This window comes from Ranitomeya imitator, chromosome 8 (genome assembly GCF_032444005.1).
Source record: "Ranitomeya imitator isolate aRanImi1 chromosome 8, aRanImi1.pri, whole genome shotgun sequence".
Lineage (NCBI taxonomy): Eukaryota > Metazoa > Chordata > Amphibia > Anura > Dendrobatidae > Ranitomeya > Ranitomeya imitator.
In genome coordinates, this window is record NC_091289.1 from 15,730,865 (window position 1) to 15,746,523 (window position 15,659).

At 43.2% G+C, this 15,659-nt stretch overlaps 1 protein-coding gene across 1 annotated transcript in view; it reads right to left on the reverse strand.

The window, feature by feature from the left end:
- Positions 1–1,304, reverse strand: part of LOC138647410 (NUAK family SNF1-like kinase 1) — a 31,518-nt gene extending 30,214 nt beyond the window's left edge. Inside the window, exon 1 of the mRNA XM_069736394.1 lies at positions 665–1,304. Within this exon, the coding sequence (XP_069592495.1) occupies positions 665–925 (261 nt within the window). The 5' untranslated portion in view covers positions 926–1,304. The remainder of the gene's footprint in view (positions 1–664) is intronic.
- Positions 1,305–15,659: the final 14,355 nt, after the last annotated feature.

Consider the following 15,659-nt stretch of genomic DNA (forward strand, 5'->3'; position numbering starts at 1 on the left):
TCTTGGTTGCTATAGACATTTATTATTAATGCATATTAGGCACAATCAGATTTCAGCTTTTGTTTTGATCGAAAAACGAAAGCAGTGACCAAATTGGTTGCTATGGGCAACGGCTCCGGTTCTTGTTCACGCTTAAAATATGGCGTCAAAGAATTGGTTGAAATAATGAAAAAGCAAGAACTTGGTCATTATCCGACCGTATCTGTATGCGGCAGAGGCATTTACCTCCAGGGACTGCAAACCCAACAATAAAGATTAACGTTTATGTGTCAATGACATTCGCCCCCGCCATGAGCGCCCCCACAATGAGCGCCCCCTGGTCATAGACATATCCCCGCACCCCCCATTAGATGAACGCCCCGACATGTGATCATCCATAGACGACATCCATCACCTGATCACTACGACTCCATCATTACCCAAATCTTAGACATAAGATCACAATATTTGGCCGGACCCAGATACCCTCGTTCCCCCAAAATAAAAAGATGAGGATAAGCGGCGGCCATATATATCTGATGCCTCTTATCTTTGGGTAAATCCTTTGACGTGAAACATCAGGGACACATAATGACACAAACGTAGGTGCGTAACAACAAATCCAGCTCTGCTACACGGGAAACGCTGATCTAATAGGAAAACGATTCCGGTGCCCATCACTTACCATCATGCCGGTGCTTTTATCCAGCCCCCTCTTCACCTTCCCATATGTTCCTCTTCCGAGGGTCTCCAACAGCTGGTAGCGGTGTTTGATACTGCGCTTGTGATGGTGTTTCATCACGGCCCCTGACCCAGGAGTGGAGCCCTGCACCCCACGGGGGTCACACCTGTCCCAACTAGAGGACCTCTCCTCTTCTCTTCTACGCCCAATGTCACCCAACCTGACCCCGTCCCTTGCGTTGTCCTCTCCGGTAACTCCTGTCATGGTGTCCGCCTGTAGATTTCCAGAATAATTTCCTAAACGGCCATGCTAAAACACTAAATAAATATCATTAAATAATTCCTAATAAATTAACAGAAAATTACAGATTTTTAATCTGGGGGCGAAAGTTGCAAAAGTTTCTAAAGTTGCAAACCCTTTTGCAGTATCTAGGGGGGGTTACCTAAACTGGAGCTGCACCCCTTCCCTTCTCTGACCCCTCAGATGCTGCTATGGGGTCTATCATTATCCCCTGGTTCCTCCTGTGGTGTATGAGCCCTGGGCAGCAGGCTGCACTGAGCAGGGAGACCGCTCTGACATTCTCATAGTATGGCTGGGAGGAGACACATTTGGGAAGTGGGTGAGGTCTCCTCCCCGGCCCTATGACTGATGTGACAATTACATCTTCTACCTGCGGCGGCGGCGGGGAGTTCTGCTGTCTGCTGTATATTATATTGTGGTGTAATCATTCTATAATTATATTGTGTTATAATATTATAGCTGCCGGTATTAGTGGGAACATTATGGGGTTAGCCCTAGTGGTCACCGGCGGCCCCAATGCAATACCTGCCAGGTGCCATATTTAAAGATTGGCATCTTATGTGCCAGGGGCTTTGGGCACCCTCATCAAGATCTGGGGGGAATGAAGCACTTAAAGGCATATTCCAAATATTAAAAGTTATCACCAAACAATAACATAGTAACATAGTAACATAGTTAGTAAGGCAGAAAAAAGACATTTGTCCATCCAGTTCAGCCTATATTCCATCATAATAAATACCCAGATCTACGTCCTTCTACAGAACCTAATAATTGTATGATACAATATTGTTCTGCTCCAGGAAGACATCCAGGCCTCTCTTGAACCCCTCGACTGAGTTCGCCATCACCACCTCCTCAGGCAAGCAATTCCAGATTCTCACTGCCCTAACAGTAAAGAATCCTCTTCTATGTTGGTGGAAAAACCTTCTCTCCTGCAGACGCAAAGAATGCCCCCTTGTGCCCGTCACCTTCCTTGGTATAAACAGATCCTCAGCGAGATATTTGTATTGTCCCCTTATATACTTATACATGGTTATTAGATCGCCCCTCAGTCGTCTTTTTTCTAGACTAAATAATCCTAATTTCGCTAATCTATCTGGGTATTGTAGTTCTCCCATCCCCTTTATTAATTTTGTTGCCCTCCTTTGTACTCTCTCTAGTTCCATTATATCCTTCCTGAGCACCGGTGCCCAAAACTGGACACAGTACTCCATGTGCGGTCTAACTAGGGATTTGTACAGAGGCAGTATAATGCTCTCATCATGTGTATCCAGACCTCTTTTAATGCACCCCATGATCCTGTTTGCCTTGGCAGCTGCTGCCTGGCACTGGCTGCTCCAGGTAAGTTTATCATTAACTAGGATCCCCAAGTCCTTCTCCCTGTCAGATTTACCCAGTGGTTTCCCGTTCAGTGTGTAATGGTGATATTGATTCCCTCTTCCCATGTGTATAACCTTACATTTATCATTGTTAAACCTCATCTGCCACCTTTCAGCCCAAGTTTCCAACTTATCCAGATCCATCTGTAGCTGATGACTTGGAAATCCGCCATTTCAGAGCCCTGTCCTCGAAATGAGTGGGGACCCCCACCGATCCGCAATTTATCACTTTTCGATAGGTGATCAGTATGGATGAGCAGACCCATGGAAATTCGGGATCTGGGAACTGACCCAAACTTTAGTCCAAAGTTCGGTTCAAGTACCCATACTTGAACTCCATTGACATGTACAGGGACCCCAACTTTTGGGCATGAAAATTCTCTCTCCTCTCTGCAACGGACTCCCGGGAGAAGTTCGAATTCGCCGTTTAGCACCGGACACTAACTTTCTGGTACCAACCCCGAACTTTAAAGTTCGGGTTCGCTCATCTCTAGTAATCAGTTGTAATGTTGAAATTAACATTAATTAATGTTGGCCCCCGGTAGTAGTGGTAATGAGGATAATGATTACATATTTTAGGACATAATTGACCATTAGGAATTAAAGGGGTATTCTCATGTGCACTTATGGCATTTACACAAGACATATGGTTTCTACCAATGGGACTACGTGTTTCTTAAGAACGGGTTCCTGACGTTCTCTACTTTTAGTGGTCTGATTTGCTGTTCATTTGTATGGGAATTATGATCACGTCTGCACTGCCAGCTAAATGTAATGAGACCAAATTCGCATGATGATATATGCGGGTTTCATAGGTGCAACCTGAATCTAATATACATTTATGTTACATCCTGTTTATATGTCATAAATGCAGAAAATGTGAGTGCCCCTTTAAACTGACAACAACTTTGACCACCAATACATTATACTTATTATTTAATTAAACTGCAAATTGCCTCTTCAGAGAGGAAGATGACTTGAACTCTATAGCGCCACCCGTTGGAAGCATTTCTTTAAACGGAATCTTTCATCAGGATGAACCCTAAGCCGTCTATATGGGCACGCAGGTCATAGAAAATTGAATAAAATGACACCTTTATATCTTTGATCCAATGTCTTATTCCAGAGAAATCTACTTTTTTTCTTAATATGTAAATGAGCTGTTAAGATCTATGGGCTGGACATAGATCTTAGAATCTGCCTCCAGAGCTCATTAATAAATGAAAGGGGGCATTACCAGTCTGATACATGTGATGACTGACAGTCTGCTCTCCTGATCTACATGTCTCACTCTTGTAACATCCTTTATATTTAAAATAATCTCTGGAGGCAGATTCTTGGGGAGATCTATGTCCGGCCCTATAGATCTTAACAGCTCATTTACATATTAAGAAAAAATCTGAATAACGCTGGAATAATACATTAGGTCAAAGGTATCAAGGTATCATTACATTCAACTTTCTGTGGCCTACATGCCCATATAGACGGCTTAGAAGGGTTAATCCTACAGATAGATTCCCTTTAACGGTCTTTACATGTGACAAACCCTGGACCTTGTGCAGCAGCATCACAAAGTTACGAAAGAGTCACCATCATAAAATGCCCATTTTTGTCCACCATAGGACCGATCCCTTTCGCGTAAACTATTTTTGTGCTGCCAACTGGTGCCTCCATACTGCACCTATTTTTTTTCCTTTGTACTCTGTATGAATATGTAAGAAAAAAACCCTGTATCTACTTTTAAATTTGGGGAGGTAAAGTAGAGACCCTTTCAACGTGGATCCGTAATACATGTACCAAGGTCAAATGAGAGTTTGCCTGCAAACAGGGGTTAAAGCATAGATGGCTTAGGGGTAGCCATCAAGACTAGGCAGCCAAATGCCCCTCTGCCACTAACCTATTAGGGCATATGGATGGCATAGAGGGTGTCCATGCATGAGACCCCTACATGAGCTCGGACTGGGAGCCGCTCTGTAAGGACGGATTCACACACATGTTTCATGGTCCCAGTACAGACTGCAATCTATGGACTGTCCGTGGGACTCTTGACCTTGTCTTTTAAGTTTGAAGCCCCGGGCCGGTCTGTACATTGCAGTCCGTACTTGAATTGTAAAACACAAACCTAATATGGACTCTGGTGGATTGTCCTTGTATTCCGTGGGAATATCATTTAATACTAAATTTCCCCTCCACATTTATGAGATATAATTCTGATAATACCTATCTTTTGGCATTTCTATGGATGGACATATTAGTTTATTATTATTATTTGTTTTACATTTTTTCCATGACATGGATAATACCTAAAAGTATATACTGTGCTTGATCTATGTAGTGCGGAATCTGTGAGCAGTCCATTCAATATAGTATATTCCACTGATATGTGGATCTGCATATTTTCTGCAGGGATTATGATATGTGTTTGAATACTGATGCCCATATGATCGTACCTATATATTATATATTGTTAGCCGCACCAGCTAGTCGCGTTAATCATTTCTTATATATATTACCCTTATTGCACAGTCCCGGATTCTTGTATCCCCATGGACACTTGCATGTGGATTTCGGTGCAGACGCGCTTTGCGCGTGCGCTGCTCCGGCCCGGTGCGGGGGCGGTCCTGGTGTGGTGTTGCAGCGATGGGGAGTGATGATGTTGTCCTCCTCCCCATTGTTTGCGCTCTGCACCGGGCCGCCCCTGTGCTGGGCGGAGCATCACGCGCAACAGTGCGCCGACTTACTGATTCCATATAGCTATTGGGCTCAGATAGGCATTGCGCACGCGTCCCGGCGACTGACTTTTGGCCAGCTGAGACGCGTCTTTATGACGCGAGTGAAGCAGGGATGCGTCGCTATGGCGACAGCAGCTTTCTGATCACGCACGTCCTGCGATCCCATCGTCCATATCGCGCGCCGCTCCGCCTCCTTTGAGGGCGGATCTTTCGGCACACTACTGCATCGATTCGCCGGTATCTCCTCACTTACCCTATTTATACCACGGACCCCCACACTTTTAGTACGCCTCCTGACGAAGCCGTAGGCGGTGAAACGCGCGTCGAGGCCAGCGCGTCTCACGGACACAGCAGCACCAAAAAGACCACCATGTCTCAAGGTATAACACTATTATCTATTGCCTTGTGCTAAGATCCCAGATTGAAATCTCTGCCCGTATATCATCATTGCTATCCCTGCACCATATATCTGGTTATTATTAGACATCAGCAGCCATTAGCAATATAGCTTGTTCATTTCTGCTTTTTTTACAAGCAAGGTATTATTATTATATATCAACAATCCTTCACAATTTCTTATGGGCAGGACGTCAGCTTTTACTTTTTAGCTGACTGCATTAATCTAATTAGACATAGGCAGAGCTCTAACTTGAGACAACTGGGCAATCTCTCTCTTTCTTCTGGATATTATGTGTGGCTGTGTCAATTGAGACACGTTCTTTGCGATTTTTTTGGCACTGCATTTCTGCCATCTTTGGGGTGCCAACTATCTTTTAGCTGTACTTTACCTATTATACCACCTATTTTGTATTCCTGTTGTATTGTATGATATATGTTTAATAAAGATATATTATTCTATTATATTAATTCTTCCTTGCTTTCTTTGGGACCCCTTGATATAGATTGTCTACTATTATAGTGTGGTATATTATCACTGCACAGTACTTTTATGATATGGGCCCAAATTTAGCCTTGCTCCTTTGGAGCATCTTTTTCTTTGGTACAAAAATAATTCTGATAATATTATGACAGAGGAAACAGTGAAATGTCTCCTGTCACTAATGGCCAGTAGGATCTCAATGTGCACTATGCGGTGGGGATCTCCACTCATGGACTGTACATGTAGTCACACGCCGTCATCCTCAGGACAGCTATGTCTGGGTCACAAATAACCTCTATGAGTCTCCGATTTGATGCAATGTTCCTCTTAGTCATACACAACATGGATCAGACCCGACCTGAGCTGTGGATTGCACAATATATGGATTTCAGAATCGGAGATGTGTCAGAGGAGGATGAGTTGGAGGACAGATTTGGGATAAAACCAGAAATGATAAAGATGAAGTCAGCTGCACCCCAGACATCCCATCCCAAAATAAACTGCAAAAAAAATAAAAATGGCAAATTGGCAAAAAAGTTCCTACAGAGTCGTAGTTAAGCTGTAGCCCTACATCTCCTGACCAGGGGACAGTGTTGGGTCTCACCAGTCTCTGTGCACCCAGCGTCGTGGAGACCTGCTACATCAGCGTCCTCCTGTCCTGTGCTCTACTTAACTTGAAGGTTGGTTTTTTGGAGCAGAGGAAGGACTGAAGCTACCAAGGGACCTCCTACCGCTAGGAACCTGCGCTGATCGCGTAATGTAGAAGCAGGTCAGATGCCACCACTCCTTCATTCTCTATCGGACTGCCAGAAAAAGCTTAGGCTACGTTCACATTTGCGTTGCGTCAGGCGCAGGTTCAGCGACGCATAGCGACGCATGCATCATGCGCCCCTATATTTAACATGGGGCGTTTTGTGACGCATGCGTCATTTTTGGCACAAGCGTCAGGGCGCAGAGGACGCTGCATGTTGCATTTTTTTGCGTCCAAAATCAAGCCAAAAATGGATGCATGCGTCACAAAACAATGCGTTTTTGCATGCGTTTTGCGTTGTGTCGGCGACGCAACGCCCATCAACGCAAATGTGAACGTAGCCTTAGTGTGGAGCTCAGCAGTCGTATAGAGAATGTGTGGAACGACGGTCGATAAATGTGCCCCGTTCTGCCAATCGGTACAAGTCCCAGCAGTTGGACCTTCACCAATTAACAACTTGGGACCAATCTCGTGGAAAGGTAATAACTTGTTTTCACCGGACAACCCTATTTCCGTAAACTGATCCCACACATTAGATAGCAGTCTCTCTCTCCCGACTTCCCGAGTCGACCGCTCCTGTGTTCTCTATGAAAAATTCAATTGCAGACTCATCTGGTGGCAGCTAATCGCTGCACCAAACAAAGGGATTGGTCCACGAAATTCCAACTACGGTACGTGGATCCTTTCCCCTTCTAACAAAATCTGTTGAGGGAGAATCGAGAGGCCACCATGGACATTGTATGGTCAGCTGATACCACCAAAATCAGATGGTTCAGACAACTATTATCTAATACTTTTTGGATATCTGAGTGTGGTTCGATTTGCATGGACTGTCAGAGAGGTGAAGGTGAAGAACCTTTATTTTTCTCCACATACGAAAAAAAACTGATGACACTCCGACTACACTCTGATATAAAAAAAAATTGGAAAAACTGATGCCTGAATGAGGCCCATGACCAACGAACATTTGCCCCTTCATTGCACATAAGATGGTTGGTTTATATTTATATGTTGTGTCACAAAAGTCAATCTTTAGCCAGACACAATAAAACCAAAGTTGTGACAATTATTTGCTAAGGGGAAAAAAATTTGTAGGGTCCTAGTGTAAAAATTCCAACATGGTTTCTAGCAACTTACTTGTTTCATAATTTGACATGTTTTCAAAGCAAGGGCTCCTGCAGATGACCGTATTATCAGTCCGAGTGTGATCCGTCAAAGCATTGGAACGCACCCGAGCCAATGTTAGTCTATGGGGCCACGCACATGTCTGTTTTTTTTTTCCTGAGACTGTCCGAGTAAAAAAATCGCTGCATTCCCGAGTTTGATCTGATCATCGGATCGCATGCGGCCATGCAAATCAATGAGTCCATTGAAAACATTAGACTACACTCGGATGACATCTCAATGTAGTCCGATTTCCGTGAACAGACACAATGGAGAAGATGGAGAAATGTTGTTCTCCATCTTCTCCTTAGTGTGCTCCCATTCTCTCATCTTAGAGAATCGGATTATTATGCTTACACTTGGATCAAACATTGGTCAGACACCTAGCCCCCTAAAGCCTACAAATTGGGCAGTTTACAATTCTATCGACATGTTAAGTAATTGCTGTTTAAGCAGTTTGCTAATTGCTGAAGGTAAATCTTACATTACTTCATTGGTTTTTTTATTCACCCGGAAAATTTTGACTCTAAATTCTCCCTCCGCCTTTTGTTAACAAAGTGCTCAATGATTACAACTATTTAGGTCTCGATCAGGGAATTAATTTTCGCTAATGTCACGGATAATTCTGTGATTTATCTGGAGCTGATCCCCGACTATGAATACTTAATATCCTTAATGATGTCTGTCTGCGCTGTCAGGACAGCTGTAGGCCACAGGGATAAAAGGTGAGTCAGGGTGAGGGGAGAGAGAGGAACCTATTGAGTCACACAGCTGCCTGGGTGCAAAACTTTGTCTACAGCCCCGGGGGCCCAGGAACAAATTCCAAAGCCTATTCTCACTACAGAAGAAAGTGCCCATTGTGGCCGTGGCAGACAGCTGCTCCTGCCAGAACTCAAGGCACATCAAGGGCACGCTGCGCGGGATGAATGTACGCACCAGGCCTGTCCTTGCCCGTCCAAAAACTTTTTGGAACGCCTAAGATTTTTTTCAGCTACGCAACTTACGCCACAGTCATTGCTCTTTGCGTTCCTATCTGGGGTTGCATTATTTGGGGAATTTTTTTTTTTGGTCCATATCAACATTCCTGGAGCCCCGCTGGGATAATTACTGCTGTGTTGTCTTCAAGGACAGAGGGAGTTTACTTATTGGGGGGGGACATTCCAGATAATTATACTAAAGAAGGATGAGGGTGAACTTTGATTGGCGGGGGGAGGAATGTGCACATTTTAGGGTCCATATCAACGCCTCCATACCTGGACCCTCGTGGCTCTAGTAGGCTTAGCTTATATCACCATAAAACCCAATGGTGAGAAGTTATCCTCAGCAGAACCAGAGAAGGTTTCTTGGTGAAGATTACTGACCCATAAATTAATAGTGTTCATAAGGTCATAAACCTTTAAGGGATTTCCTAGTTAAAAAATCCCCCCAAAACATTGAACTATACTCTTTTCGGAGGGTCTACCCTGGATCCTCAGCTTTTGGTCACAACAAAGAGCTTTTACAAAGAGCATCCCTCAATCTGGAGGACCTGTCCTGTCCGGCATTACACTAATAAATGATAATAAGTAATGTGTAATGCTTTTTTTTAACCTGGGGTGGCGCTATAGAAGAATTGAACACTTATTGCCTGTTTTCTCCCACAATTCATTGGTCGTTCCAGAAAGAGGTTAGAAGGGTCTCTGTCAACAGACGCTTCTAATAAGTAGACCCCTTCAGATTGCTGACCACATATTATATACTAGCTGCCCAAGAAGGTTATGTGCTCATTCCTGTATCTACTAATGCATGGGAAAAGCATTCAGATACTCACTTTAGGTGATCATTTTAGGTTAGAAAGGTCCAACATCTCTGAACACAGAGTGTTTTGCTCCTAGATTACTTACCGATAAGCTGAAACCTAAGTGTTCAATTTCCCTATAGCACCCCCACAGGGGAAATGGAGTATTACACTATGAAATGAATGGGCTGTTATGTAGGATGTGGGTTTGCTGAGTCATGTTCTTTCTTCGCAGCCATACTCTACTTTGGCTATTAGATGAGGGTCCCCTTCTCCCCCCCATTTCTATAATTAGGGGGGAGGGGAGAACTAGGTATAGGGTAACTGGGGTTTTACAGACCAAGCAATCCTTTTTAATATTGTAATATTGCTGTTTTTTCACTCTTACATTAAATTCTGGTGCAAAAAAAAAAATTTATTTTTTTTTTAAACCATTTGCAGAATTTTGCACAGAGCCATCTGTTCCCTCGTCCTCTGAACGACTTGCCGGGTATTGCTGTAAGTTAAAGAAGTATAGCATCTGCCGAACACATGGCGGTGCTCCCCTAGGGGGCGACATGGGACCCGGCCAGATCCTTCATTGTCTTATTTTGTTTTTCCTTCTGGTCACTAGAAGAAATGGTGGATTTGCTCTTGCTCAGGGGGGAATCACAACTGCTTGTTTGTACTTGAGGAAATGTTCCCTGGTGGCACATCGTAACAGCGTACTTTACTCCTGAGCTCATAACATAATAATAATAATAATAATGTCCTATCTGCCTTCATTCCCACACACAGGCTACACTCCTTTTCCCTGAATTTGAGGTCATCTTCTTTAAATAAAAAAACCGAAAGATGTTCTTTTCAGAATTTTCGGAATTTTTCAGCTTGCTTTTTAACACCTGATTCAAATTCTTCATCACATTATCTTCCGCAAAGATCCTTGTAGTTATGACTATTTCTACATTTTTTTACTAGGCTTCCCCTTATAATAAGTTGTCCTGTTGCTGCAACCACCAGCGATCAGCTGTGATTTGTAGATATCTAAGTGGTCAGTTTGCCTGCAGCAACCCCGGTGGAGAAATGAGGAATTACATGTGAAATCAATGGTTGTGTAATGCTTGGATGTGTCTGGTCCTCCAATGAAAGAGACGCTCTTTGACTCCTGCTCTTTGTATTTGCTAATAGATGACTGTCCCTTATTGAGTTTCCATTGGTCGGTTATCAGTGATCCTAACAGATCTACAGAGGAGAGAGGCCCTCAGAGCGCTGACAATGGTGTCATACCTCTCGTGATAGATGTGAGGAATGTACTATGAAAAGAATGTCCCAAGACTATAAAGATCGCCTTCAGATCTCCCCAAGGGGTGACCACACGCAACCGTTTTTGTGTCATTTCTGGGAACTCATTGTAGGCTTAGGCTGCCGCCATATTCCTCTGCCGTTGGCTGCTGTATATAAGGAATCCAAGATCAGAAGGAAAATAAAGCAAGGAAAGCTACATGCTGATCTGCCGCCTGGCGCTACCTGCTTCTCATTGGTGCCTGCTTACACCGTCCATCACCCATTCCCTCATGGCGGTACTCTACGAATGATGGGTAGTCTCTGCTACGAGGTTGGTGACTGCACCAGCAGAATAGTGAGTGCAGCTCTGGAGTATAATACAGGATGTAACTCAGGATCAGTAATGTAATGTATGTACACAGTGACTGCACCAGCAGAATAGTGAGTGCAGCTCTGGGGTATAATACAGGATGTAACTCAGGATCAGTAATGTAATGTATGTATACAGTGACTGCACCAGCAGAATAGGGAGTGCAGCTCTGGGGTATAATACAGGAGGTAATTCAGGATCAGTAATGTAATGTATGTACACAGTGACTGCACCAGCAGAATAGTGAGTGCAGCTCTGGGGTATAATACAGGATGTAACTCAGGATCAGTAATGTAATGTATGTACACAGTGACTGCACCAGCAGAATAGTGAGTGCAGCTCTGGAGTATAATACAGGAGGTAACTCAGGATCAGTAAAGTAATGTATGTACACAGTGACTGCACCAGCAGAATAGTGAGTGCAGCTCTGGGGTATAATACAGGATGTAACTCAGAATCAGTAATGTAATGTATGTACACAGTGACTGCACCAGCAGAATAGTGAGTGCAGCTCTGGGGGTATAATACAGGATGTAACTCAGGATCAGTAATGTAATGTATGTACACAGTGACTGCACCAGCAGAATAGTGAGTGCAGCTCTTGAGTATAATACAGGAGGTAACTCAGGATCAGTAATGTAATGTATGTACACAGTGACTGCACCAGCAGAATAGTGAGTGCAGCTCTGGGGTATAATACAGGATGTAACTCAGGATCAGTAATGTAATGTATGTACACAGTGACTGCACCAGCAGAATAGTGAGTGCAGCTCTGGAGTGTAATACAGGATGTAACTCAGGATCAGTAATGTAATGTATGTGCACAGTGACTGGACCAGCAGAATAGTGAGTGCAGCTCTGGGGTATAATACAGGAGGTAACTCAGGATCAGTAATGTAATGTATGTACACAGTGACTGCACCAGCAGAATAGTGAGTGCAGCTCTGGGGTATAATACAGGATGTAACTCAGGATCAGTAATGTAATGTATGTATACAGTGACTGCACCAGCAGAATAGTGAGTGCAGCTCTGGGGTATAATGCAGGATGTAATTCAGGATCAGTAATGTAATGTATGTACACAGTGACTGCACCAGCAGAATAGTGAGCGCAGCTCTGGAGTATAATACAGGATGTAACTCAGGATCAGTAATGTAATGTATGTACACAGTGACTGCACCAGCAGAATAGTGAGTGCAGCTCTGGAGTGTAATACAGGATGTAACTCAGGATCAGTAATGTAATGTATGTATACAGTGACTGCACCAGCAGAATAATGAGTGCAGCTCTGGAGTATAATACAGGACGTAAGTCAGGATCAGTAATGTAATGTATGTACACAGTGACTGCACCAGCAGAATAGTGAGCGCAGCTCTGGAGTATAATACAGGATGTAACTCAGGATCAGTAATGTAATGTATGTACACAGTGACTGCACCAGCAGAATAGTGAGTGCAGCTCTGGAGTGTAATACAGGATGTAACTCAGGATCAGTAATGTAATGTATGTACACAGTGATTGCACCAGCAGAATAGTGAGTCCAGCTCTGAAGTTTAATACTAGATATTTAATGAAGAGATAGAATATGTATTTTATACCAGGGTTTCCACTTACGGCATAGCTGATTATACACAGGTATACTCTGACTCTGCCGCCTTCGCATCCTTAGAAGATATATTACACGTTGTCAGCTGACATTTCTCGACAAGTCGGCCGGTCATTAGCTGGTGAGGACGGTGCCTAAACACGCTTCAGTCTGGATGTTTCACTGCAGCTGTCAGACCCTCGTGTCACAATGTAACGCACTGGCCAGGAATCCGGACTGAACATTTATGTAGCCCGCATACTTATTGGCGTTCTTCTTTCACACATATTTTCTAGGTAAAAGCTACATCTTGTAAAAGCAAAATTCAAAGAATGTGCCCACGATCCCGAAAGGAGCTGCGGTGTCAGCACTTGTGGAATGTGAACCCACGATCCAGGGAAAGTGACTGTGGAGCATGGAGGGCGGAACTGCCATAATAATCCTATAATTACGCCGGTGAGATTATTGGGGGATTAGCGGCAGCAGATGCAATACCTTTTATCAGGGTCAGCACAATGACAATGTGTCCAGTGCGGGGTCAACAGTAACAAAGTATCTCCCCAGCAGAGACATGGAAAGAAGTCTGACTGCAACCATTGGCGAAACCTGGAGCTTGTGGGCCCCAATGCAAACAGGGCCCCTAAATATCATGGGTCTGTAATAGTACTGGACCAAAGGGACTGTCTGAGCTCCATTTTTCTGACACAAAGCTCCAAATCCTCTCCCACAGCTAAAAGGTTATACCATGAAATTCTCCCCACCATCTCCTCCAGTGATGTCCATGTGTTTTACCAGGTGAAGAGGACACAGGAGGCCATGATGGAGCCACCCCTGCCGCAATGCATCATAGCCCTTAAAGGATTTCTCCATCTGTGCCTCACTCCCAACCTGATTACTTCATCACACGTGACTCTGCCATGAATTTCTCTCCTCGAAGATCTACATGAATAAGAACCAAATCCTCCATTCATACAACCCTCCTGCTAATTCAGAGAGGGGTAATTACAATAATTAACGATCGTTACCTATCGCTGCACAACACAGCGAATATTCACTGATTTATTAACTGTAGGCAAAGATGGTGATACAATAAATTCCATTAATTCCATTAATCCAGAAATTCCATTTTTATGGAACGTATTTTTAGCACCAAAAAGTTCATTTATTTGATTAGCTATCCATTATCTATCATCTATCTATTATAAATAATAATCTTTATATAGCGCTATCATATTCCACAGCGCTTTACAGACATTATCATCACTGTCCACATTGGGCTCACAATCTAGATTCCCTATCAGTATGTCTTTGGAATGTGGGAGGAAACCGGAGTGCCCGGAGGAAACCCACACAAACTCCTCACAGATGTTGTCCTTGGTGTAATTTGAACCCAGGACCCCAGCACTGCAAGGCTGCTGTGCTAACCACTGAGCCATCTTGCTCTATCTATTATCTATCTATCTATTATCTATCTATCTATTATCTATCTATCTATCTATTATCTATCTATCTATCTATCCATTATCTATCTATCTATCTATCCATCTATTATCTATCTATCTATCTATCTATTATCTATCTATCTGTCTGTCTATCTATCTATCTATCTATCCATCTATTATCTATCTATCTATATATCTATTATCTATCTATCTTCTATCTATCTATTATCTATCTTCTATCTATCTATTATCTATCTATCTATCTATCTATCTATCTATCTATCTATCTATCTATCTATCTATCTATCTATCTATTATCTATCTATCTATTATCTAGTATCTATCTATTATCTATCTATCTATCTATCCATCTATTATCTATCTATCTATCTATCTATCTATCTATCTATCTATCTATCTATCTATCTATCTATCTATCTATCCATCTATTATCTATCTATCTATTATCTATCTATCTATCTATCCATCTATCTATCTATTATCTATCTATTTATCATCTATCTATCTATCTATCATCTATCTATCCATCTCATATCCGTCTGCCTGTGCTTTCCTCCATGATACCCCATAGATGACCCCGGTGGTCTCTTCTCTCACATCCGCTCACATCCCCATCATGTACAGACACAACGATCACTTATCCCCGATTGTCTCGGTTCCCGTTTGATGTGGACAGCTGTTTGCGGACAGATGTGTTCAGTTGTCAGACATTTCTCTTCGCTCCCCACAGATCTGGTTGTCAGACGTTTCCCTGTAAACCATATTGAGGAACCTCACAGATTCTCACATTTTCAGTCCCGCTCTCATAGATGGTGATTAAATCACTAAGTTGGAACATGGAAGCAATAATGTGCTGTAATAAATCTGCGTTACAAAGTATCTGCCACAGTGAAGAGCAGCCATAAGGAGATGTCTTATACCGGAAATTCTCTGCCATGTGGACTAATAACGGGGCGCCCAGTTGTGGTAACCTTTTTTTCGAGTATACGGCCCCTAAAATCCATGGCCCCTGGTCTGTCCCACAATCTCCTCTCTTTCTCGCTCCATAAACCTTAATTAGACACTTGGACTTAGGTTGTCCAGAGTTGAACATAAAGCGCGTCGGCCATATTGAACTTGCTTCCGATTTAAAGGCGGCATATTACAGAGGAGGAATAGAGAAGATTGGTATAGAACTTTTTTGGGGAAGATAGTCAGTATATCTTATCATATATTGATTTAATTCAATACTGACTCTGAGCTATTGAGTCCAGGGGGCGGTCCTAATCAGTGTTCGGCTGCAATTCCTGTACCAGACTCCGCCCACTGGACACATAGACCCAGAGTAGGTCATC